A 25,450-nucleotide genomic window follows, 5' to 3' on the forward strand; every position below is an offset into this window, starting at 1 on the left:
AGTTCGAAGCCAGCCCGGGTTGGAGTAGTTTTCCAACCAATTGTGTGTAGCCTGTTGTTGACCTTTCCAACCCAAAAGACAGTTGCATCTGTCAAGTAGGAAAATTAGGTACCACCGTAAAGTGTGGGGAGGCTAAATTAACTGATTTATGAGGCCATAAAGAAGACTCCAGCAAAGCATTCCAGCGGGGAAGCATGCGGGGAATGTGGAAGTGCTTCATCAGCGTCGCAGATGGACGATGAAAGCGACAGCTCCCCTGGCAGCCAGAAAAAGTTAAATAGCCTCTGTGTATGACTGTATATGTTTGTATGTCAAAAATTGGCATTGAATGTTTGCCATATATGTGTACACTGTAATCTGTACACTGAGTCCCCTGCAGGGAATATAAAAGCTGTAAATAAATATTAATAAAAATATCCCCAAAATAGGCTTGGTACTATGAATTGAATATTTGGTGTTTAAACTAAAATTTAGGGAAGAGTTATACAAGATGTGACTTGATGTATTTTTGGCATTGAGTTAAAAACCTTGAATCTCACCTGTAAAATTCATGTGAAAATCCAGAATGGATTATCACATCTCTGACATGGAAGCTACCAATCGCCACTGGGAGTTGATGAGATTTTCTACCTCATTTCACCAAAAATAAATTGCCCATTTTGAGGTAGTATGCTCTGCCTCAGGCAACCTATTCTTGGGGGTCGTCCTGATATAAATGTGCTGGGATCTATTGTAGAGCCTCAAGGAGTCACTTGGGAGACGCCAGCAGAAGACGTGACACGTTCCGATTCTCCTGTGGAACTTGAACCAAGGCAAGATGTCCGAGCAGACCTCCCGAAATTAACCATCGAGGATTTTGTCTTGCACAAAATGTTGGGGAAAGGGAGCTTTGGCAAGGTAAGAAGTAAATACGAAACTCATTTCATTAATTACGTGTGGGTTTTTTTTCTTTTATAAGAAAAGCCATACATCTTTTTAAATCCTGCCTTATATCAGATCTCAATAAAGAAATGGCTCCACAGTTATCAAATTTTAATTAATTTCAGGTCTAAATAGTCTGTGTGAAATAGTTCTGCAACTGACTTGAAAGAACACTCAATGATTTCTGTATAATCTGGGTTGCTGTGAGTTTTCGGGTCTGTCTGTCCATGTTCCAGAAGCATTCTCTCCTGATGTTTCACCCACATCTATTGCAAGCATCCTCAGAGGTTGTGAGGTACCTCTCTAGCAAAATGTCAGGAGAGTATGCTTCTGGAACATGGCCATACAGCCTGGAAAATTCACAGCAATCCAGTGATTCAGGCATGAAAGCCTTTGACAACACCTTCTGTAAAATCGTCGTTGTTGTTGTTGCTGCTGCTGCTGTTGTTTATATGGAGCTTTCCTCTGTTCCAAGAGACTCATTGTGTATTAAATTCTGTATTTTGAATGTGCCCACTGTAAAAATTAAGAAATGCCGAATAGCACACCAATACACATACAAATGATTTTTCTCAGGAACGCTCAATTTGGCACCTATTTCTAAATTCTACGCTTGCTCGTAACTTCACAAAACTTTTCTACATCCCTGCTTATTAAGGAAGATTTTTTGCTCCAGGTTTTCCTTGTCGAACTCAAGGCCACCAACCAGTTTTTCGCCATGAAAGCACTGAAGAAGGAAGTTGTGCTTATGGACGATGACGTTGAATGTACCATGGTTGAAAAACGTGTCCTGTCACTGGCTTGGGAGCACCCTTTTCTCACCCATGTTTTCTGCACATTCCAAACCCAGGTAAAATTATTTTTTTCTCTTGTTCATCTAGACCAGGCTGTTAGGAATTGTGGAAGTTGAAGTCCAAAATACCTGGAGGGCCAAGGTTTGCCCATGGTTGATCTACACTAAGTCTGCACAACTTGGTCGGAAAGACTCCAACTCCCAGAAGTCATAGCCAGCTTATCCAATGATCAGGAATGCTGGGAGATGAAGTCCAAAACACCTGGAGAGTCACAGATTGTGCAAGCCTGGTCTAAACAATACACGAGACAGTAGTAGACAATGTTAATTGAGACCAAGAGTAGGCTAGGTATGGCCATATGGCTCCCTCAAAGACATGACAAAGCATTTTTGGCCACATTCTTCCCCAAGATCATTTTAAGAACAAGTTTAAAAAAAACCAGAAGTAAATTAGAAGTAAAATGTGCACACTAAAGCATGGTGAAAATCCCACCCACAGAGCTAGAGAGTAATGGGAATATTTGTGTGCAACAAAATAAGTTATGGATTGTGGTGAGAGTATGTGATGGAGGGTGTTTCCTGTCAATGCAATTTGCTGGCCAACTTGCTTCTTATCATCCAATTAACTGACTTCAGACTGTTATTTCTGCTTCAGTAGCGGCTCTTATCTTTATTTACATTTCATTCATTACAATAACACTTACTCATTAGCACGGTCAGCTGCAAGGGGGAAGAGGAGAAAACAAATGGTATCTGTGCTGGTACAGCTGTACCAGGAGCTTCAGCTTCATTTTCTTTCCATTGAGTGTTTGCATATATTCCAAGGTTCCATGCATTTGCAACGAGGTGGCTTCCCTTGGTTTGCAATCATAGGGCTAGCCACCTGTTTATCATTGTTAAGTTTTGGTTCCGCCTCTTTCCCCAGGGCCATGGGAAGAGAGGGAGCCATTTTTAGTTCAGTCTTATAGTGGAAAGCTAAGCTACAGGACGTGGATTAGCTCAATCCACCGAAAAGCTTCATTTCCTACAGCATCTGGGGCAGATATTCCGTGGGGAAAAGTCCCAAAACTCTGGCTGGGAGCTTACAGCCACTCAGCTTTATAGCATTTGAGGGAAACAGTCTTAAAGTTTCGGAAGAAAACAGTTTTACAGACCCAAAGAACTCCAGCTGGAGAATCTATATAGCCTTGACTGGTAGGTCTACTCGGGACCCAAGACACAGATTGGAACCGGTAGTAGAACCCACATCAGCAAAGCTTAGACAGTAGATTGCCTGGGAGGGGTTAAAAAAGGGTTTTCCTTGTTAAAGAAAGAAATAGTTTCCCCAAGCAAGGTGCCTGTCTATTTTGGGGCAAGTTAAGAAGCATTTGTTTAATCTGTTGAAGATCCAAGAAGTGTTTGTTGTTTTATTGAAGACCTAAGCAATAATAAAGAACTTTGTTAAATATTTCAAGCCTTCTAAAGACTGTGTATGGGAAAATCCTTGAAGGCCCCTCACCCGTGGCACCCCGGCTCACCGCTGGGCACAAAGAGCACGTCCTGTGTAAAAAATCAATTATTACAGGCCCAGCACATGGCAGCACAGTATCTGCTATATTTAAACCCACCTGTTATCAGCTCATTAATTCAGTGTCCAGACTCCTAGTTTATTGCAACATCTTCCTTGTCTGTTCCAAGCATACTTCATAATGTTCCAAAGATTAACTCTTTCACAGCTAGCAGCATGGACATTTTAAACTTGTATAATATATATTAACATTACACTGATATTTCCTAGGAGTCTAATGCAACCCATTGGTTTCCCCCAGTTGCCCGCCATTGATCTAGGCAAACTCAATTTGCCCTGGTTGTTTTTTTAATGAGGGTTGAGGTGCTTTGAGGATTGGATGAGGGTCTTCAGTTACTACAAAAGTGGAACCCAAGGGCATGGAGTCCACAGGTCACCTTTTGCCCATCATTGGATTGGATGAGTCCAATTAGTGTAAGCCTGTTGAAATAGACATTGAATGGTGTGTCAACACAGAACTCAATCCCATCAATGTTAATGAGTCTCCTTGAGCAGGAATTAAGTATTCAAGACAGAAAATTTTGGATTAGAGGTAATGGTAAAACAATCTATATTGTTTGCTAGGAGAACCTCTTTTTTGTCATGGAGTATCTCAATGGTGGAGACCTGATGTTTCATATCCAGATCTGCCACAAGTTTGACATCGGCAGAGCAAGGTAAGAAGGTCTCTGTTTTGTTCTATGAGCAGAGAGGGACTGGACTAAGGAACAAGACATAAACAAACAGAGGGATTAGGCAAAATAAAATAGATCCTTGTATGACAAGGGAAGAGTTGGGTTGTTGCAGGTTTTTTCGGGCTATATGGCCATGTTCTAGAGGCATTTTCTCCTGACATTTCGCCTGCATCTATGGCAAATATCCCCAGAGGCAGTGAGGTCTATTGGAACTAGGAAAGTGGGTTCAATGTATTGTCGAAGGCTTTTCATAGCCGGAATCACTGGGTTGTTGTAGGTTTTTTTGGGCTATATGGCCAAGGGAAGAGTTCTTTTTAAAAATAAATAATATAACCATTTTAGGAACTGTGTTGCTGTGAGTTTTTTGGGCTATATGGTCATGTTCCAACATCATTCTCTCCTAATGTTTCACCTGCATATGTCCCTGGCATCTTCAGAGGTTCTGTTGGCAGTGAGGTAAGTGAAGTGTATATATATCTGTGGAATTTATTTTTTTGGTCACGTCAGGAGCGACTTGAGAAACTGCAAGTTGCTTCTGGTGTGAGAGAATTGGCCATCTGCAAGGACGTTGCCCAGGGGATGCCCGGATTATTTGATGTTTTTATCCTTGTGGGAGGCTTCTCTCATATCCCTGTATGAGGAGCTGGAGCTGATAGAGCGAGCTCATCCGCCTCTCCCCGGATTCGAACCTGCAACCTGCCAGCACAGGGGTTTAACCCACTTCACCACCGGGGAATGAAAGAACCTTAATCTGTTTAAAGCAAGTGTGAGTGTTGCAATTAGCAAGCTTGAATTAGCATTTGAGAAGCCATGAAGTTTGCAAAGTCAATCAGTGAGGGTATCTCCATAGAGGTAGCCTAGCCTTTGTTGCCTGGAGGCATCCTGCAGGACTCTACCATATCCCATACAGCTGTGGAAAGGTCTACACATCGAGGTAAGTTGGACTCAGTGAATCTCCTAGCCATTTCAGAAAAGATGGCTGGGGCTTGTTAACTGCTATAAATGTTGTAGTTCAACCTATTCTGAAAGTGCCATTTTAGGAATATTATCCAGTGACACACAAAATCTAAAAATTTGGAGCTTCCCAATATCTTACTGGTCACCATGGAAAACTGGGTTCAGTAGACCTGCAGTCTAATCCAACAGGCTCTAAAAATGAACAACACTCAAAAACAGGGGAACTCCAGGCAGGAAACAATCAGAGCAAGCTAATCACCTCCCAACAAAGGATTCCCCCAGGCAGTAAGAAGCCACACCTTGAAACTGCTAGGCCATTTAATGCTAATCAAGATGGTCAACTGAAACATTCCCACCTAGCGCCAACAGACAAGAGTTCTTTCGCCCACCCCTGACATTCCAGAGATATATAAACCCCATTTTCTAGTTTCCAACAGACCTCACAACCTCTGAAGATGTCTGCCATAAATGCAAGTGAAACATCAGGAGAGAATGCTTCTAGACATACAGCCCAAAAAACTCACAACAACTCAGTGAAAAACAATTTTATTTTCTTTTTTCCAGGTTCTATGCTGCTGAAATAATCTGTGGCTTGCAGTTCCTTCATTCCAAAGGAATCATTTATAGGTAGGATGTTGATCCTAAAGCAGAAATGCTGAACATGTCCTCCCCAGTGCATTCAAACTTCTTTCCAAATGAATTGGTGCTATTTTAAAATACAGAAATTTTCTGAAAATTGTAAGAGGAGATTCCTGGCTTAAAAATCAAAAGAAGTGTGTGCATGTGTATGTGGGAAAGGAGGAACACCCAAGATCCATGTAATAAGAAAATCACTTACATGCTTCCTGTAACCAGAACAAATCCAGCCTTCCCTCCAACCTATTTCTTTCTCCAATGTAATATTGTGAGCTAATGATTTTAAACTCTGATTTGACTGGTTTCATATCCCCTCAAATGAACTTTTACTTATGGTGATCCTATCATAGGGTTTTCATCATAAAATATAATATAATATATGGTAATATAATATATTTTATTATATATGTATATTGTATATACATATATTTATAATATTATAATGTAATACAATATAATACTACTAATAATAATACAATATTATAATATATATTTTATATTTCATGTACTATTACTAATAATGTTACAATATAATGGTATAGTACAATATAGTAATATACAATACTGATATTGTACTATGCTAATAATATAATATATTGCATATATATAGCGTGTATATATATGTAGCATGTGTGTGTGTGTGCGTGTGTATATATATATATACACACACACACATGCTATATATATATACACGCTATATATATGCAATATATTATATTATTAGCAATATATATATATATATATATATATCTTGTAAACTGTTCTTTTTTTTAATGATTTTTATTAAGTATTTTATAAAACAAAACAACGAAAGAGGGGGAACAATGAAAAGGAGATAGAAAAGTAGGAAAAGAAAAGAAAAAAACCACACAAAAACAAAACAAAAAAGAAGACTAAACTAACCTAAACTATTCTAAAATGACTTCCACTCCAACATCAGGATCTTTTCCGTCAACTTCTTTTACTCTTGTATATTCTTAACCTCTAATATTTTTCTAAATTTCTTTTCATAGTCATAAAAAGAAGTCCAATCTGTTCTCTTTAGTGGTTTCCCGGTATTTCTTCTCATTAAAAATGTCAGTTCGTCCATGTCTCTAATTTCTTTAACTTTCTCCAACCATTCTTCAGCAGTAGGTATCTGTTCATTTTTCCAAAATTTGGCATAAGTAATTCTTGCCGCAGTAGTAAAGTACGTGAGTAGTTTATCTTCATTTTCCTCCACTTTAAGATCAGAGTCCGTAAATCCTAGTAAATAATATTCAGGTTTCTTTTTAAAACTTCTCTTCAATATCTTTTGTATTTCTTCATGTATAGATGCCCAGAACTTAATTGTTTCTTTACATGTCCACCACATGTGGAAGAATGTGCCCGTTTGTTCTCCACATTTCCAACACTTATCTGAGACATTTGGGTACATATGGCTTAGTTTATTCGAAGTCAAATACCATCTATAAAACATTTTATACCAGTTTTCCTTCAAGTCCATGGCATAAGTATATTTCAATTTTTTATTCCACATTTGTTCCCATTCTCTAAATTGAATGGGCCTTCTTAAATTTTCTGCCCATTTAATCATACAATTTTTAACTTGCTCCTTTTCCGTTTGCCATTGGATCAATTTATTATAAAGAATTGTGACTACCTTCTTCTCAATTTTTAAAACTTTGTCCCATGTGTTTTCTTCCCAGTCAAATCCAATTTTTTGATCTTGTTTGAAATGCTCTTTAATTTGGAGGTAATGTAACCAGGTTATATTTCCAAACATGTTCTTGAGTTGTTCAAACGATTTAATCTTCATTTCCCCTTTCAACAAAATGTCCTTGTATCTTGGCCAAATCCTCCATCCTAAGAGTCTTCTTTGGTGGGCCTCCATCGCCGAGACCCAAAGAGGTGTAGCTTTATAAAAGAGGGCTTTGTATCTTAACCATGTCCTCAATAGGGAGGCTCGCACGAAATGATTCCCAAAGTTTTTTTCCTTAGATTCTCTATTGTACCACACATAAGCGTGCCAACCTACCCTCAAATCATGGCCCTCTAAGTTTAAGCACTTTTCCTTGTTCAAATTCATCCAATCTCTTATCCATGATAGAGCACAAGCCTCATGATAGGTTTTCAAGTCTGGGAATCCCAGACCTCCTCTCGTTTTTTTGTCAATTAGATTTATGTAATTTATTCTGGCCTTTTCCCTTTCCAAATAAACTTAAGTAGATCTTTCTTCCATTTTTTAAATAAGGTTTGATTTCTTATTACCGGTATATTTTGGAATAGGAATATAAGTCTTGGAAGAACATTCATCTTTATTAACGATATTCTACCCAGGAGTGATAGATTTAGGTAGTTCCATTTTTGTAAATCCTTTTGAATTTTATTCCAAACTATTTCGTAGTTATTCTTCAGAAGTTGACAATTTCTCGCGGTAATCCAGACTCCTAAGTATTTAATTTTCTTTACACTCTCTATCCCCAATTGTTGTTGAATCTTTATTTGTCTCTCCTTTTTCACATTTTTGAATAATAGTTTTGTTTTCTTCATATTCATTTTGAATCCAGCCACTTTTCCAAATTCCTCTATTTTCGTTATCCAATATTGTAGGTTTTTATCTGGATCTTCAATTGTTCCTAATAAATCATCTGCAAACGCCCGTATTTTATATTCAAATTTGCCGATTTTCGTTCCTTTTATATTTTCGTCTTCTCTAATTTTCTTCATTAGGATCTCCATAGCCATTATAAAAATCAATGGGGATAATGGGTATCCTTGTCTAGTGCCCTTCGCAATTTCAAATTCTTGTGTCAATTGTCCATTTATTTTCACTTTGGCTTTTTGATAATTATAAATAGCATTAATTGAGTTGTTAAATTTTTCTCCCATATCCAATTCTTGTATTAATATCTTGAAGAAATCCCAATTTAAATTGTCAAAAGCTTTCTCGGCATCTATTGCTAAAATGGCGAATTCTTTTTGATGATTTATCTCGTAATATTCCAAAATATCGAGGACGTTGCGAATATTTTATTTCATATGTCTATTTGGGAGGAAGCCCGTTTGCTCTTCTCCAATCCATTTATTAAGAAACACTTTTAACCTTGTGGCCATGATATTTGCAAATATTTTATAATCCGTATTTAAAAGAGAGATCGGCCTGTAGTTTTTAATATCATTTTCCGGGGAGCCTTCCTTATGAATCACTGTAATTTCCGCTTCTTTCCATGAGTCTGGAACTTTCCGATATTTCATCGCTTCATTTGCGATAGTTTTAAGTATTGGGAGTAGCTGTTGTTTAAAGGATTAATAAAATCCAGCCGTAAATCCATCCGGCCCTGGGGCTTTATCTCCATTCATTTTATTAATTGCTTTTTCTATTTCCTCCTCCGATATCTCTTTATTCAATTCTTCTCTGTCCTCATCCGTTATTTTGTCTAATTTCATTTGGCCAATGTACTCCATAACTTCCTCTTTCTTTATTTTATCCTTTGTATATAATTGGATGTAAAATCTCCTGAATTCCTCTATGATTTCTTTATCAGTCCTCAAGTCCTTGTCCAATGTAGTTATTTTAGATATATGATTTATTTGTCTTTTTTTCCGGATTTGGTTCGCCAACCATTTACCAGGTTTATTTGCATTTTCAAACGTCTGTTGTTTTAGAAACTTCAGTTGTATTGACTGAGATTCTAACTCTGCATGAGTTTTCTCTTGTTTTAACACCAAAAGTTGCCTCTCTACTTTTTTTCTTGGTCTCTTTTTTAATTCTGCTTCCTTAATTGCAATTTCGGCCGTCAACTCATTTATTCTTTTATTCCTTTCTCTATTCTTCCTTGATCCTTGTTGTATAAAATGCCCTCTCAGAATTGCTTTGAAGGCGTCCCACACCACACGTGGGTCCGTTTCCTCCACTTTATTTATTTGCGAATAGTCTTGAATTATTTTATTATAATATTCTTTATCCTGTTCTGTTTTTATTAGATTCTCATTCAATCTCCATCTCCTGGAGTAGTTTTTATGGTTAATACAAATTTCTAAAGGGCAGTGATCTGACAAGTCTCGTGGTAAAATGTTAATTTCCTTCACTTTGGCGGAGAGTTTTCTAGTTGTCCAGGCCATATCGATCCTGGACCAGGATTGGTGTCTATTCGAGAAGAATGTATCATCTTTTTTATCTTCATTTCTAATTCTCCAGATATCTTCTAAATCAAATTCTTTTTGCAACTCTATGAATTTTTGGGGGAGTTTACCTTCCTTTATTTTCTTTTTCTTCGCATTTTTGTCTATTTGAGGGTCCATCACTCCATTGAAATCACCTAACAAAATCAAATCATCAAATTCTACTTCTTTTAGTTTGGAGTTCAAAAATTCAGCAAATTTTATTTTTGGACCATTTGGTGCATAAATATTACATATCAATATTTTTGAGTCTTGTAAACTGTTCTTAATCCCCTTCAGGGTGAGAAGGGCGGCATATAAATGTTGTGCTATTTCCTTCCTCTGAGGCTTAATGAGAATCATAGAATAATAAAGTTGGAAGAGACCACAGGGGTCATCCAGTCCAACCCACTGCCATGCAAGAAGAGCACAATCAAAGCAACCCCAACAAATAGCCATCCAATGTCTGTTTAAAAGCCCCCAAAGAAAGAGCTTCCAGCAGATTCTGAGGCAGTGAGTTCCACTGTTGCACAGCATTTACGTTCAGGAGCTTCTTCCTAATGTTCAGGTGGAATGAACTTCCTTTCCAGTAATGTGAACCCTTTGCTCCGAATCTCCAGAGCAGCAGAAAATAAGCCTGCTCCCTCTTCTTTATAGCATCCTTTTAAATATTTAAACATAGTTCCTCTCAATTTTATCTTTTGCAGGCTAAATAACTCAAAAAAATACCAGAAGACTCTGTTCATTTCCATGTATATATCCAGGAACTCCAAGAATTAAAAATGTTTACATTGAGTGTTGATGTTAACTTGATTTGCCTGGTTTAACATTGTCACAAACTGGTGATCAAAAGTTGATAAAGACGACCCTAGACAAGTCCCTGAATCAACTGAGAAGTGGCCAGGACCCTCATTCTCTCAGATAGGGATGGGGAACCATAGCTATTTCACTGTGTTTAGGTAGCATTTAGCATTGCCAAAGCAGCAATGTAATCCTTCATGACTTTGCAGAGACCTCAAGCTCGACAATGTACTCTTGGACAAGGAAGGGCACATTAAGATTGCTGATTTTGGAATGTGCAAAGAAAATATGTTTGGGAGCTCCAAAACAAGCACGTTCTGTGGGACTCCCGACTATATTGCTCCTGAGGTAGGTGCAAATGTATTATTCATAATGCTTGTTCTTGGAAATATTGATCAGAATCATGTTGGGTAGTTATGAATACATAACTTATAAGTATGCATTCGTAACTGCTATGTATTCACCATCTCTCTCTTTTTTTTTGTAGCCCCTAGTTACATAGGAACTGTGAAAATACCCCAAATCTCAATTATAACAGGCCCTGGGATTGACAAGAATCCATTTCCCTGTCAGTTGAAACACAGCTCAAGCAATCTCAAATGCAAAGGATCCTTTGTCTTGTTATTGCATTGGAGATAGCTCATGGATGAGATGGAAACATCAGGCAACTGCTTCTTGATTAACAGGGGACAGATCCCTGTCAATCACAATGTCTGCATTTTAGTTAACAAGGTTTGGATGGTAGTCTGGCTAAAATCCACTATGTAATTAAGGTACCTGACAGTACATAATGGTCAAGCAATTTTCATGTTGCACCACGGTTCCCAGAATTCCCCAATGTTGAGATTAACTTCACAATTCAGCAGCAGATCAGTTGCACAACTTCAGCGCTTTCCAGTAGCTTCTTCCTGCACGGTATTTTCAGTCAACAGTCACTCTGGAACCTTTTACAGACACTTGAGCACATGCCCGGCCATTGTCCGTTTTACCATTGTCTTTCCCCCAGTCTAGATGATATTACAAACTTACCACAGCATACAGTTATATCTTGTCTTAGCAGACAGGTTCTTTTATCCAATTACATATAGCCTTCGACGAACAACATCACAGCACAAGGAGAAATACACACTGTACATGACTTCCTTATATACAATTACACATAGCAATCTCTGATTGGTTCTCAACTCTTTAACTTAACTCAGACCCAGGATTACATCATTCACAATCACCTAGACTAGGCCAGAACACATTCCCCAAATGAAGTTCTATATACAGTTAATGAATGACTCAGCATTCCCAATAGAAGCCCATTAGCAATGCATGACTCAGCTATATTACATTGCAATACATTGTAAAACCTGACACCCAATCAACTCCTAGTGACCATTCTGTCTGAGAGATTGTGCAAGATACAATCCAAAAACAAAACTCTGCTCCTCGTTTTCAAATCTCCATTCCTTCTCAACAACAGATTCTTCTGGGACAGAAATACAACACATCTGTTGACTGGTGGTCCTTTGGAGTCCTTTTGTATGAGATGTTGATTGGCCAGTCACCCTTCCATGGGCAGGATGAAGAGGAACTCTTCCAGTCAATCCGAATGGACAGCCCTTTCTATCCGCGATGGTTGGACAAGGATGCGAGAGATATCTTAATAAAGGTGAGATCAAGAGATAGGATAGGATAGGAATCGATTGAATTTATAGCCCTGTCTTAAGTCTCCCTAGGAACTTGCTCGGTCTTCCCCATGATTCTGTGGTATGTTTCGCATAGAATTCACCATAGATTTGCTTTATGAGACCAAGCAAATTCTTAGGATGCACTCAGAAAAAATATGTCAATAAACAATAATAAATCACGTGCAAATTTGAAAGAATAATTTCTCAAGTACAGCATTTTTTATCATGGAGAAACAGCATTTTCCGTGCAGAAAATAATATTTTTGTGCAAAATTATTTTCTGTGCAGAAAATGCTGTTTTCTACACAGAAAATTGTTTTGCGCAAAAAAAAGCCTTTTTTTTCTGCTCAGCCAGCTGTGAATTTTGCATAAAATAAGTCTCCACCTGAAAATCATCTGTCCATGATTCTTCTCATCAGGGTTTCACAAAACTCATATATAATGCTGGCTACCAGTATTTAAAAAAACTCTAAAATTAGAACAGCACAACAACAGAAAGGAAACAAACAAGGACATCTAATCACCTCTCAACAAAAGATTGCTCCAGGCACTGCCAGGCAATCAAATGCTAATCAAGATGGTTAGTTGAAACATACACATCTAGCTCTAGCAGACAAGAGTCCTTTGTCTCACCCTGGTCATTCCACAGATATATAAACCCCTTCTTCCTAGTTCCAACAGACCTCACTACCTCTGAGGATGCTTGCCATAGATGCAGATGAAACGTCAGGAGAAATGCCTCTAGAAAATGGCCATATAGCCCGAAAAAAACAACAACAACCCAGTGATTCCGGCCATGAAAGCCTTCAACAATATATATAGTATTTTCCCAACCGCGGTCTTTATTTAGTTGTATGTACTTGAGCAACTGCTCTTTCACTGTATTGATATTGTTTCCCCTTCTGTTGCCTTCTAGCTCTTTGTGAGAGAGGCAGAGAGGAGGCTGGGAGCCAAAGGGAACATCCGCCAACACCCCTTTTTCAAAGACATCAACTGGGATGCAATAGAGGAGAGAGCCGTGGAGCCACCCTTCAAGCCAAGAGTGGTGAGAATCATCCTTGTGTTCACTTGCTCACTCTTTTTCTTTGATCCTCTGACCAATTATAATAGGTGTTGGGGTTCAGCCTGAGTTTGATCTTGAACCTGATTCTCTGTTTGTTCCTCCTGATGCAAATGAAAATAGATTTACTGATGCTAGTGGAAATGTACCTTTTGATGCCAATGCTCCTGAAATTAGTGAGGAAGAAACTGCTGTAGGTTTGGAAAATGCCAATGTTCCTGAAATTAGTGAGGAAGGAACTTCTGTAGATTTGGAAAATGAAAGTACCAGTGTTCCTGAGAATGTTTCAGAGGGAGACCTTGAACTTTCCCTCCCTTCTGCACCTGTTAACTGTAATGACAACAGAAGGGGCCAAATTTGGGAAGACAGAAGTAAAACACTCAGTTTGCGTCGATCCTCCCGAATTCAAGAATTAAAAACATTGGCTTCAAAACAGAAGGGCGGTTCACGGAACCGATTCTTGAGTTTTAATTGCAATATGCCAGGCTGATTGCCTCAGTTCAGGCATCGTTTCAGAATTGATGAAGACCTTGGCAGTTCTCCCAGTTCCCTGGTCATAGTTTGGAAAGATTTCTAGGATATCAAGTATGGTTAGTGGATTGCTAACAGATTCCAGTATTTTCCCAGTGAAGCTTTTGGTTTTGCTTTGTCCATTTAAATTCATGTTTGCTGATTTTGCTGTGGCTTTTGACTTGCATTTTTCCTTTATTTTGTAACCATTTTTCTTCAATAAAAAAGGATTGTTTTTCACAGCCAAGTATGGTGGATAGTTATCTTAGGGCTTCCTTCCCTGCTCTGGATTGCAACAATAGTTTGTCACAAGCAAAAAATCTACTTCTGCGGAATAAATAGCTACTCTTTCTATTCCTTGGAACAGCACAAATAATACTTTAGAGCTGTAGGTACACTTTAAAGCAAGCATGGGCAAACTTGGGCTCTCCAGGTGTTTTGGACTTCAACTCCCACAATTCCTAACAGCCGGTAGGCTGTTAAGAATTGTAGGAGTTGAAGTCCAAAACACCTGGAGAGCCAAAGTTTACCCATGTCTGTTTTAAAAAGCAAGGTTTCACAATTCCAGGGCTCTGCCTTATTCAGGTAGAGATGAACCAAACAAACTCCCACTTTGTTTTAAACAATTTAATTAAAGCAGCACTTACCTTCTGGCTGTTTTAATAGTCCAAAACGTAAAACATAAAAATAGCACTCAGCCACAGAATATAAAACAAAACTGACAGCAAATGCTGTTGCATATTCAAGATAACCCTGTAGTCAAAAGGTCCAGTTCAGTGGTCAAATGCTGAGAGTTCAATGAGCAAAGTCCAGGGATCAAGAGTCTATACCGTAGTCAAAAGCCAGTCCAAAGATTCAAGGTTCTAAAAACAGGTCAGGATACCGAAAATCCACAAACCTGGGGGAAAACCAGCAGCATCTACCATCAAAATAAGGCAAAAACTTTTCCCCCAGAAGATCAGTCCTAAAGCTAGCTCATTATGTCTAGAAACATCCAGCTGCAGACTATCTCTTGCATACCTCCACCCTTAATTGCTTTCACCCATGAACTCTTACTTACAGATTACTCAATCCTTTAGAACGAAGACTTACATTGACCCTTCCATCACCAACTGCTAGGCCTACCACCACCAACCACAACTGCAGAACATGATACATGACACAAGGCTAGCATCATGTTCAATACTTAATGACCTTGCAATTCCAGGGAAGTCGAAGACCAGAGAAACAGCCTTGGAGGCCACAAGAATCATATTTTGTCGCTCCTGGTTTTAATGCAATGTTTCCTATGTTGGCAATGGTTTCATTTTCGTACCACTCCTAACTCCAATTTCTCTCTTCTTCTGGAAGAAATCCCCAGGTGACTGCAGCAACTTTGACAAGGAATTTCTGAACGAGAAGCCCCGGCTGTCGCTGGGAGACCGGACTCTCATCAACAGCATGGACCAAAACATGTTCAGTGATTTTTCCTTCACCAGTCCCATCATGGACAAGCTGCTCACCTGAGGAAATGGAGGATTCAAAAAAGGACTACGGTTGAAGTTCAAATGCTCTTCTACTGGAGGTGGCAGCTTGCATCTGATCATGGAAAGCTCCTTCCACCAGGAAAAGGGTGCTTCTAAACTTTGAGAATAGCATTTTGTGAGAATGGAGATTGACTACTGCTCCCACCCACCCCCAAAAAAACCCCCAAGGGATTCTCCCAATTGCAACAGATTTTGTGAAAAGGTTTTTAAGAGCTCAGGGCCATCTTCTGATGTTAATGTAGTCTTGTACCTGAAAAGCCTGCAGCATAGTATGAGGGTTGAATGAAAAGTAATGCCTCCACCTTCATTACTAATAAATCAAATGCAGAAATAATCTTTAACTACCACTATTCACTTTTCCACATAATCACCAGACAATTGGATACATTTCTGCCAACAATGAATAAGTTTTCTGAAGCCGTCACGAAAGATGTCGACACTCTATTTCTGGTAAATTGGCTGGGATTTCTGGGAGTTGTAGGCCAAAACACTTAGGGACCCACAGGTCCCGAAACCACTGCCATAGTCACATTGGAGAAGCTAGAACTGCCTAGAAATATGTTTTCTTCAAGTTTCTCAAGGTCTTCCAGCAGAGATCTGTGGCTAACCTCTGGTGAAAGTATCTAGAGCAGACATGGGTAAACTTCAATCCCCCAGGCATTTTGGACTTCAACTCCCACAATTCCTAACAACCGGTAGTCTGCTAGGAATTCTGTAAGTCCAAAACACCTGGGCAGTGGAAGTTTGTCCATGCCTGACCTAGAGATTCCTAGAGAGAACATGTTAATTAAATCTATGAATAATCAAATCCAGAAAAGTGAAACCCACAACTGTAGTCAAAATTTTGACTACATGGTGATTAAGAATATGGAAGTTGCCTAACCGTAACTGTTTCATATTCACAATCACCATTCAGTCGTGATTTAAACACAATACTAACCTGCTCCCCAACTTACTTTGCTGGGCATCAATAATTAGGTGAGAAAAAGAACCATTCTGTCAATGATCAAAAATGTTTGGATGGTGTTTCCATCAAGTTGGAAGCAGTCAGGTTAGGAAATGTTACTCAGATATGTAGTTTGTTAAGTATAAGCTGATGCAGAATTCCAGCCATAACTGAAAGGAAAAAACACTTTGTATTTGTATAGATTAATAAAAATGTTCTGTGTGGAACTGTGTGCCAAAATGTTGAATGAATGAATTAAAAAAATAGCAGGATTTGCAACTAGAGGATGGAGGTAACGAGGAAATAGTGAAATCTATATATATATAAAAATGCTCTGTGCATAATGAGTTCCTTAAAAACAAAAGAACCAATGAACGAAATCACACCAAATTTGGCAACAAAACGTCTCACAACACAAGGAGTGACCATCACTCAAAAAATTATGATTTTGTCATTTGGGAGTTGGAGTTGCTGCGATTTATAGTTCACCTATAATCAAAGAGCATTTTGAACTCCACCAATGATGGAATTGAACCAAATTTGGCACATAGAACTCCCATGACCAACAGAAACTACTGGAAAGGTTTGGCGGGCATTGACCTTGACCCAGTCTAATTCTAACTCACTCAGAAACTCTCTTCTCCCTGCCTGAAAATCCTAATCCTATCTCTTTCAGATCAAATCCCTCTTCTCTCTTTTAGATCAAAACCATCTCTCTCCTAGATCAAATCATTCTTCTCCCTCTCTGACAGAAAGTACAGCCTTTTTACACACTCCTTCAACTCCTCCCCTAGGGGTCTGAGCCAATCAGAAGTTAGCTGACTCCTCCCCTTGCCTCTCTGCCTTACCAAAATGTCAGCTATTCTGAGCTACCCTCCCAACATGGAGGCCTGCTCACTGACTGCCAGGCTGAAGCCTACGAAGCAAAGGTATGATTTCACTACAGCGTTCCATAGCCGAAGGGCCACCACTCAGAAGGCCCTGTCTCTCATCCCCACCAAGCACATCTGCGAGGAAGGCGGGATTGAGAGCAGGGTCTCCCCAGACGATCTTGAAGTCCTAGATGGTTCATAAGGAGAGATACGTTCAGATAGGAAAACCATGCAATAGCTACATCCTTGCCACAGCCTTCATCATCTCTTTTCATTCTCCTGCCTTGAATCCTATTGGCACAGGGTGATGCCATTAAATTTTGCAAGTTATAATCCTGGCCATGTCTAGTGGTATAATGTTCTCTTTTGGGGATTTCTTATTCCCCCAGGGATTTGAAATAGTAATTGGCTTCCAAGTTTCAGACGTGGTGTGGAAGACTAAGAAAACCAAATGAGTTTTTTTTTTAAGCCCACTGATAGAAAAAATAGTTCTGAAAAGGGAGATAGGGGATACATAGTACCCCTAGCACAGTGCTTCTCAACCTTCCTAATACTGCGAACCCTTAATACAGTTCGTCATGTTGTGGTGACCCCCAACCATAAAATTCTTTTCATTGCTACTTCATAACCGTATATTGCTACTGTTATGAATTGTAATGTAAATATCTGATATGCAGGATGTATATTTGGCACAGATATCCTATACCCCATATTTGAATATTGGTGGGCTTGGGGAGGGGTGATTTTCTCATTTGGGAGTTGTAGTTGCTGGGATTTCTACAATCAAAGAGCATTCTGAACTCCACCAACAATTGAATTGGACCAAACCAAGCTTAGCACACAGAAGACCATGACCAAGAGAAAATACTGGAAGGGTTTTGTGGGCATTGACCTTGAGTTTTGGAGTTTTGGAGAGAGCACTGTGGACTCAAACAATGATAGATCTGGACCAAACTTGGCAGCAATGTTCAATATGCCCAAATGTGAACACTGATGGGGTTTGGAGAAAATAGACCTTGACATTTGGGTGTTGTAGTTGCTGGGATTTATAGTTCACCTACTATCAAAGAGCATTCTGAACCCCACCAATGACAGAATTGGGACAAACTTCCCACACAGAACCTCCATGACCAACAGAAAATACTGTGTTTTCTGATGGTCTTTGGAGACCCCTCTGACACCCCCTGGTGACCCCCCCCCCAGGGTCCCAACCCCCAGGTTGAGAAACACTGCCCTAGCATATTGTGAAAGCAACCCAAAGTATCATTTTCCTCAAGAAGAAGCTGGCTGTGGCTATCACTGTCTCACTATTGAAAAGTTCCCTTTCCTGCTTTGGGCAAAGGCTGCCCTCTTCAGAAGGCTGCCAGACAGCTGGCTTGAGGATGGTGACTCATTTTTATTTTTTTATATTTTTGCAAAGAGCACACAGTCAGCATAGTCACCATTTAGTCACAATAGCCATTTACCTTTTGTGTGTAAAGGAAATCTTTGCAGCCAGATCAGCAAAGGAGGTCTATTAGCTTCCAACAGTCACACAAGGAAAATGACTACAGCAAGGGCTTCAATGCCAGGAGTGGGATGGAAACATTTTCTCCCTCACACTCTTATAGGGAACTGAATAGATCTCCTTGACCCAACCTGGTGACTAGCTCTTGGGATGAGTTGGTGTAGCATTTAAGCTGGTTCCAAGTAAGATTCCATAGTGTTACTTATTTATTTATCGCACTATAAGCGAACCAGGGGTACAGTTGTAATGTATTTTTCAAAAACATGCCATTAAAAACAAACTTGGTATTATAGTAAATGTCCTTTGACCAGTAGCTGGCCGCTTGGAGTGCCTCTGATGTTGCTATAAGAAGGGCTCAGGCTGTATTGTAATAGGTGGTCTATGGTTTGCTCTTCTTCACTCTTGCATGTTGTAAACTCCACTTTGTGGCCCCATTTCTTAAGGTTGGCTCTGCATCTCAAGCTGTTACAGTGCAGTCTGTTCAGTGCCTTCCAAGTTGTCCAGTCTTCTGTGTGCCCAGGAGGGAGTTTCTCATTTCGTATCAGCCATTGATTGAGGTTCAGTGTTTTAGCCTGCCACTTTTGGACTCTCACTTGCTGAGGTGTTCCTGTGATTATCTCTGCAGATCTTAGAAAACTATTTCTTAATTTAAGGCACTGGCGTGCTGGCTGATATCCAAACAGAGGATGGGCTGGAGATGTCACTGCTTTGGTTCTTTCACGATTGGTTGCTACTTCCCGGCGGATGATCAAGGGTCTGGAGAACAAGCCCTATGAGGAGCGACTTAAGGAGCTGGGCATGTTTAGCCTGAAGAAGAGAAGGCTGAGAGGAGACATGATGGCCATGTATAAATATGTGAGAGGAAGCCACAGGGAGGAGGGAGCAAGCTTGTTTTCTGCTTCCCTGGAGACTAGGACGCAATGGAACAATGGCTTCAAACTACAAGAGAGGAGATTCCATCTGAACATGAGGAAGAACTTCCTGACTGTGAGAGCCGTTCAGCAGTGGAACTCTCTGCCCCGGAGTGTGGTGGAGCTTCCTTCTTTGGAAGCTTTTAAACAGAGGCTGGATGGCCATCTATCAGGGGTGATTTGAATGCAATATTCCTGCTTCTTGGCAGGGGGTTGGACTGGATGGTCCATGAGGTCTCTTCCAACTTTTTGATTCTATGATTCTATGATTGTATGTCAGGTGGTGCAGTACCGGCTAAGCACTGTAATTTCTCCGGTGGTGTAGGGTGCAAACACCCCGTGATAATGCAACATGTCTCATTAAGAGCCACATCCATTGTTTAAGCGTGGTGAGATGTGTTCCACACTGGGCATGTGTAGTCAGCAGCAGAATAGCTAAGCACAAGGGCTGATGTCTTCACTGTATCTGGTTGTGATCCCCAGGTTGTGCCAGTCAGCGTTTGTGTGATATTGTTTCTAGGGCCCACTTTTTGCTTGATATTCAAGCAGTGCTTTTTGTAGGTCAGAGAACGGTCCAAGGTATTTGGGTGTTCTGCAATGCTCCAGTGATATTCCTTCCCAGGTAATCCTCCAAGCTCGAGATGCAGAGGCCCCTGTGCAACTTCCTTGTAGACAGCTGATTCTCTCACACCAGAAGCAACCAAAGGCAACTTGCAGCATAGTCTTACTGAATACAGACCAGTGATGGATCCATAAATCCATGTTATGAATCCACAACTGCAATGCTGAGGATTAATATGCATACTATAAGACCCTTATATCCATAGGGCACATGTTCCTAAACTTACCATGGAAACTGGTAACCATGGATAATAGCAAACCCAACTAAAATGAATGATTTTTGTGGGAAGTTGTCATAAACTTGCCCTGGAAGCCCTAAAGATGTGATTGTCAATTGATTGTCTATTGTCAGTTTTTGGTCATTGAGATTGTATTCAGTCCATGGATCTGTTAGTAAACAGAATCATAGAATCATAGAGTTGGAAGAGACCTCATGGGCCATCCAGTCCAACCCCCTGCCAAGAAGCAGGAAAACTTGCATAGTTTGACCATTCCAAATGCATGGCCCCTGCTCTTTTGGGTTATTTATGCCTTCAGTTTACCATTTGATTCACAGGGATTGTAGAGGCACTGCACATATGCATACATCCTGAACAATGGGGCAATAAGAATGGTGCTCTTTGTCTGTTGGAACTTCTGGGGAGGGACCACTGCTTGTACAGTCAAATCACAGTTTGCACCCAAGCAGATTTGGCTCTGGAAGGGTTGGAGGTCATCGACTGCATGTCCTCCTCAAGCTACTGTCATCAATGTGAAAGTGGGTCATCCCGCTGCACTCGAATACACCACCGAACATCTGAAGCTTGGCAGCGTTCCTGCTTTGACTCAGCAGTGAGTCAGTGAGGAAGACCCAGCAGCAGTTTCAGTAACTTGAGAGTCATTTCAAAAGAAACAGTCCAACAGTCATAATCACAAGCTATTACTCGTGCTTGAGTATGATCTTGATGGTGGGTCCATAAGTACAGCAGAGACCTATTCTGGAGCCGCATGTTCTTTCACAGTGAGGACATAGTTTTCCAGATGGAAGGCAGTCCCGACAAGGGTTGTCGTGACATGCCTTCCTCTCCATTCGTGCCTTTTCGAAATCCACAGCACTGTTGGTAACAGCTGACCTCCAGTTTGAATGCTCTAAGGTCAATTATCCCTTTGCCTTTCGCTGAGACTGAGGCCCCTTCTACACTGCCATAAAATCCATATTATCAAAGCACATAACCCACATTATCTACTTTGAACTGGATTATAATATTTATTGTGTATTTATTTACTGTACTTATGCCCTTCCCTTCTCACCTTCAGAGGGGGACTCAGGATGGTATACAAACATTATATGTGTCTACACTGCCATATAATCCAGTTCAAAGGAAATCATCTGGATTTTATATAGCAGTGTAGAAGGAGCCTGAGAGAACGTGGCTATCCCAGTGTGTGTCTAGATGAGAATGAATGAAGTATATGTGTATGTTCTGTCACGCGCTGGGCTGTAATGAATTGCTTTTAAAATAGGACGTGCAACTTGAGCCCAGCGGGAAGCCAGGCCCCCCCGAAAAGAAGTTCTCAAGGATTTTCCACCACAAATTGTCTTTAGATGGCTTGTGAAGTATGCCAAAGTCCTTTCTTAATGAACAATCAAACAGAAACTTCTCTTGTCTTCAATAAAGTTAAACAAATGCTTCCAGGCTTTTATGCAACTGGTGGCTTCCTCAATCTTGCCCACGAGGGACAGGCAACTGTCTTCAATAACTCTTTCTTTACTTTAAAGGAAAATCCCTTTTTAACTTTTCCCAGGCTGACTGTAATCTAACCCTTACTGATGTGGGCTCCGCCACCGGGTCGAACTGCGTCTCGAGCACCGAGTGGACCTACCAGTAAGGCCAGTAGATTCTCCAGCTGGAGTTTTTTGGTCTTCCAAACTGTTTATCCTCCAAAATTCCTCAAAGCTTTAGGGCTGTTTCCCTGGAAATCTTTGGAAATATTTGGGTGCTCTTAAGACTGTTCTCCCCTGGAAAGTCTTAAGGGTTAAAGCTTTTGTACAGGAGAAGCTTGTACACAATCTCTAAATTAGGTTTCCTTACTGAGACTAACTAAAAATGGCTCCCTTCCCTTCCCAATTGCCCTGAACAAGGGGTGGAACCAAAACTTAATGATGATAGACAGGTGACTTGCCCTACGACTGCAACCAAAGGAAGCCACCTTTCTGCAGAAACCCTGAAACCTTGGACTGCAAGCAAACATTTAATACAAAGCAAATAAAGTTGGAGCTCCTGGTACAGCCGTACCAGCACAGTATATATAAAGTCAAGGGTAAGTTTTCCAAGGATAAGCAAACTCCAAATGCAAGTACAACAGAAAATGCTGTTTCCTCTGCCAAAAAAATGGCCTTTTGCACAAAAATGCTGTTTTCTGCACAAAACAAGCCTGTAAAATAAGTCACATTTTTTCAGTCTGGGATTTTTCTCATGAAAAACATGTTTTTTGACTAATTTTGTGTCCCTTTTCACCACCTTCCTATCCAAAAAGTAATTGTCATTTAAAGTGTGTTTCTTGCATATGGCCACTAGGTGGCGGTATTGCCTATGGATTGAATCATTCAGGCTTCCATGGACCGGTCTGCCAGAACTGTATGAACTTCATCCACTTTGATACTTTTTATTACTTAAGCAGGTAAACAAATCCAGGTCTTTTGAGATGAACTTTACATTTTAGATATAACAGGAGACCAATTTGCAGATGAATTTACATTGCAACTGGCAGTTTTAGGGTTGTTTTATTATAATATTGGATTGGATTGTTATTGCTTATGTTTGCAAACATACTAAAGGAATCACTCTGCAGAAACTTACATGCCTTTTGGATTGCTGTGAGTTTTTTAGGCTGTAAGGCCACGTTCCAGCAGCATTCCCTCCTAACATTTTGGCTACATCTGTGGCTGGCATCCTCAAAGGTTTGAGACGCCAGCCACAGATGAAGGCAAAACGTCAGGAGAGAATGCTGCTGGAACATGGCTCTATAGACTGAAAAACTCACAGCAGCCCAGTGATTCTGGCCATGAAATCCTTCAACAGTACATGCTTTTTATTGAAAGGTCTGGATCTTTTGCAGGTATCATAGAATCCTAGAGATGGAAGAGACTTCATGGGCAATCCAGTTCAACCCCATTCTGCCAAGAAGCAGGAAAATTGCATTCAAAGCACCCCTGACAGATGGCCATCCGGCCTCTGTTTAAAAGTCTCCATAGAAGGAGCCTCCACCACACCTCGAAGTAGAGAGTTCCACTAATGTTCTTCCTAATGTTCAGCTGGAATCTCCTTTGCTGTAGTTTGAAGCCGTTGCTCTGCATCCTAGTCTCCAGGACAGCAGAAAACAAGCTTGCTCCTGGAGAACAAGCCCTATGAGGAGCAGCTTAAGGAGCTGGGCATGTTTAGCCTGAAGAAGAGAAGGCTGAGAGGAGATATGATAGCCATGTATAAATATGTAAGAGGAAGCCACAGGGAGGAGGGAGCAAGCTTGTTTTCTGCTTCATTGGAGACTAGGATGCGGAACAATGGCTTCAAACAAGAGGGGAGATTCCATCTGAACATGAGGAAGAACTTCCTGACTGTGAGAGCTGTTCAGCAGTGGAACTCTCTGCTCTGGAGTATGGTGGAGGCTCCTTCTTTGGAAGCTTTTAAACAGAGGCTGGATGGCCATCTGTCAGGGGTGATTTGAATGCAATATTCCTGCTTCTTGGCAGGGGGTTGGACTGGATGGCCCATGAGGTCTCTTCCAACTCTTTGATTCTATGATTCTATGATTCTATGATTCCTCTCTATGACTTCCTCTCACATATTTATACATGACTATCATGTCTCCACTCAGCCTTCTCTTCTGCAGACTAAACTTACCCAGCTCTTTGAGCCGCTCCTCATAGGGCTTGTTCTCCAGACCCTGGAATACATCTGGAAATCCAGGTTAAACTGGATTAGCCTGAACATTGTTTGGACACTTCAGGCTAATCCAGAAACAAGCATGGGTTTTAGACCTGGGTAGATGGGCCCTGAGTCTATGCTTCCATATAAACCAGTTCAAAGCAGATAATCTGGATTCAGATTATATGGCAGTTTACTTCCTGCAGCATAGCTGGAGAAACCATCTCTGTCTAGGTCTCAAGGATGCTTCTGGCTTGACAACGCTAACATTGGCCTTTCCATGGCACGAAGCATATCCAAAACCAAGAGGAGCATTTGGATAGTCCTATCAATGTTTCCAGAGAATGTTAAGCACATTCTTGACTCGCCTGACTATTAGGAAGTGGCCACAGGACTACCAATGGTCGTGAGTGGGACAAACGCCAAGGAGGCCTCGTGGCCAACTCTAACCAATGGTGTTTTGGCCAGCTTTCCTTTGTGAGCAGAAGCTATTTATATGGCTTGGCGTGCCATTGTGGGACCTTTGCTGAAGTAAGCGTCGGGCAGAAACAATAGCCTCTGGACTGCTTAAAACCCTGGAGCTTAACTCCCATTTTGTTCCCTTTTGGTTGCATTTTGTGCAAAGGGGACCTTGTGATGTGACCGTCAGGGAAAAAAGAGAACACTGAGTCACACCAATGTCCTTGCCAAGTCCCCCATCTTGCCGAATAGGCTGACTTCACTGGCATGGAACAAAGGCAACCGTGGGGGCAAAAGAACAAAGGGGAAACTGGGTGGCCCTCTTTCGATAGAGAAGAAAAGGCAAAAGTAGGTGAGATCTGGTTGGTTTGGACAACAGAGGCAGTTTGATGGAGTGGTTAGTGCATTGGACACAAGTGAGGAGCCTAGTGTCTAGATCTAGGGAAGTAATGCTACCCCTCTATTCCGCTTTGGTTAGACCACACCTGGAATGTTGTGTCCTATTCTGGGCACCACAATTCAAGAGAGATATTGACAAGCTGGAATGTGTCCAGAGGAGGGCGACTAAAATGATCAAGGGTCTGGAGAACAAGCCCTATGAGGAGCGACTTAAGGAGCTGGGTATGTTTAGCCTGAAGAAGAGAAGGCTGAGAGGAGATATGATAGCCATGTATAAATATGTGAGAGGAAGTCACAGGGAGGAGGGAGCAAGCTTGTTTTCTGCTTCCCTGGAGACTAGGACGCAAAGGAACAATGGCTTCAAACTACAAGAGAGGAGATTCCATCTGAACATGAGGAAGAACTTCCTGACCATGAGAGCCGTTCAGCAGTGGAACTCTCTGCCCCGGAGTGTGGTGGAGGCTCCTTCTTTGGAAGCTTTTAAACAGAGGCTGGATGGCCATCTGTCAGGTGTGATTTGAATGCAATATTCCTGCTTCTTGGCAGGGGGTTGGATGACCCAC

The 25,450-nt window shown here is 40.7% G+C and overlaps 1 protein-coding gene across 2 annotated transcripts in view; it reads left to right on the top strand.

Moving 5' to 3' along the window:
- Positions 1-16,440, top strand: part of PRKCQ (protein kinase C theta) — a 52,028-nt gene extending 35,588 nt beyond the window's left edge. For both annotated transcript variants that reach the window (XM_067469333.1, XM_067469332.1), the window contains 8 exons: positions 737-897; positions 1,598-1,771; positions 3,846-3,937; positions 5,477-5,539; positions 10,702-10,840; positions 11,964-12,152; positions 13,088-13,216; positions 15,092-16,440. In XM_067469333.1, coding sequence (XP_067325434.1) covers positions 737-897; positions 1,598-1,771; positions 3,846-3,937; positions 5,477-5,539; positions 10,702-10,840; positions 11,964-12,152; positions 13,088-13,216; positions 15,092-15,247 — 1,103 coding nt within the window. In that variant the 3' untranslated portion in view covers positions 15,248-16,440. The remainder of the gene's footprint in view (positions 1-736; positions 898-1,597; positions 1,772-3,845; positions 3,938-5,476; positions 5,540-10,701; positions 10,841-11,963; positions 12,153-13,087; positions 13,217-15,091) is intronic.
- Positions 16,441-25,450: the final 9,010 nt, after the last annotated feature.

This window comes from Anolis sagrei, chromosome 5 (genome assembly GCF_037176765.1).
Source record: "Anolis sagrei isolate rAnoSag1 chromosome 5, rAnoSag1.mat, whole genome shotgun sequence".
NCBI lineage: Eukaryota > Metazoa > Chordata > Lepidosauria > Squamata > Dactyloidae > Anolis > Anolis sagrei.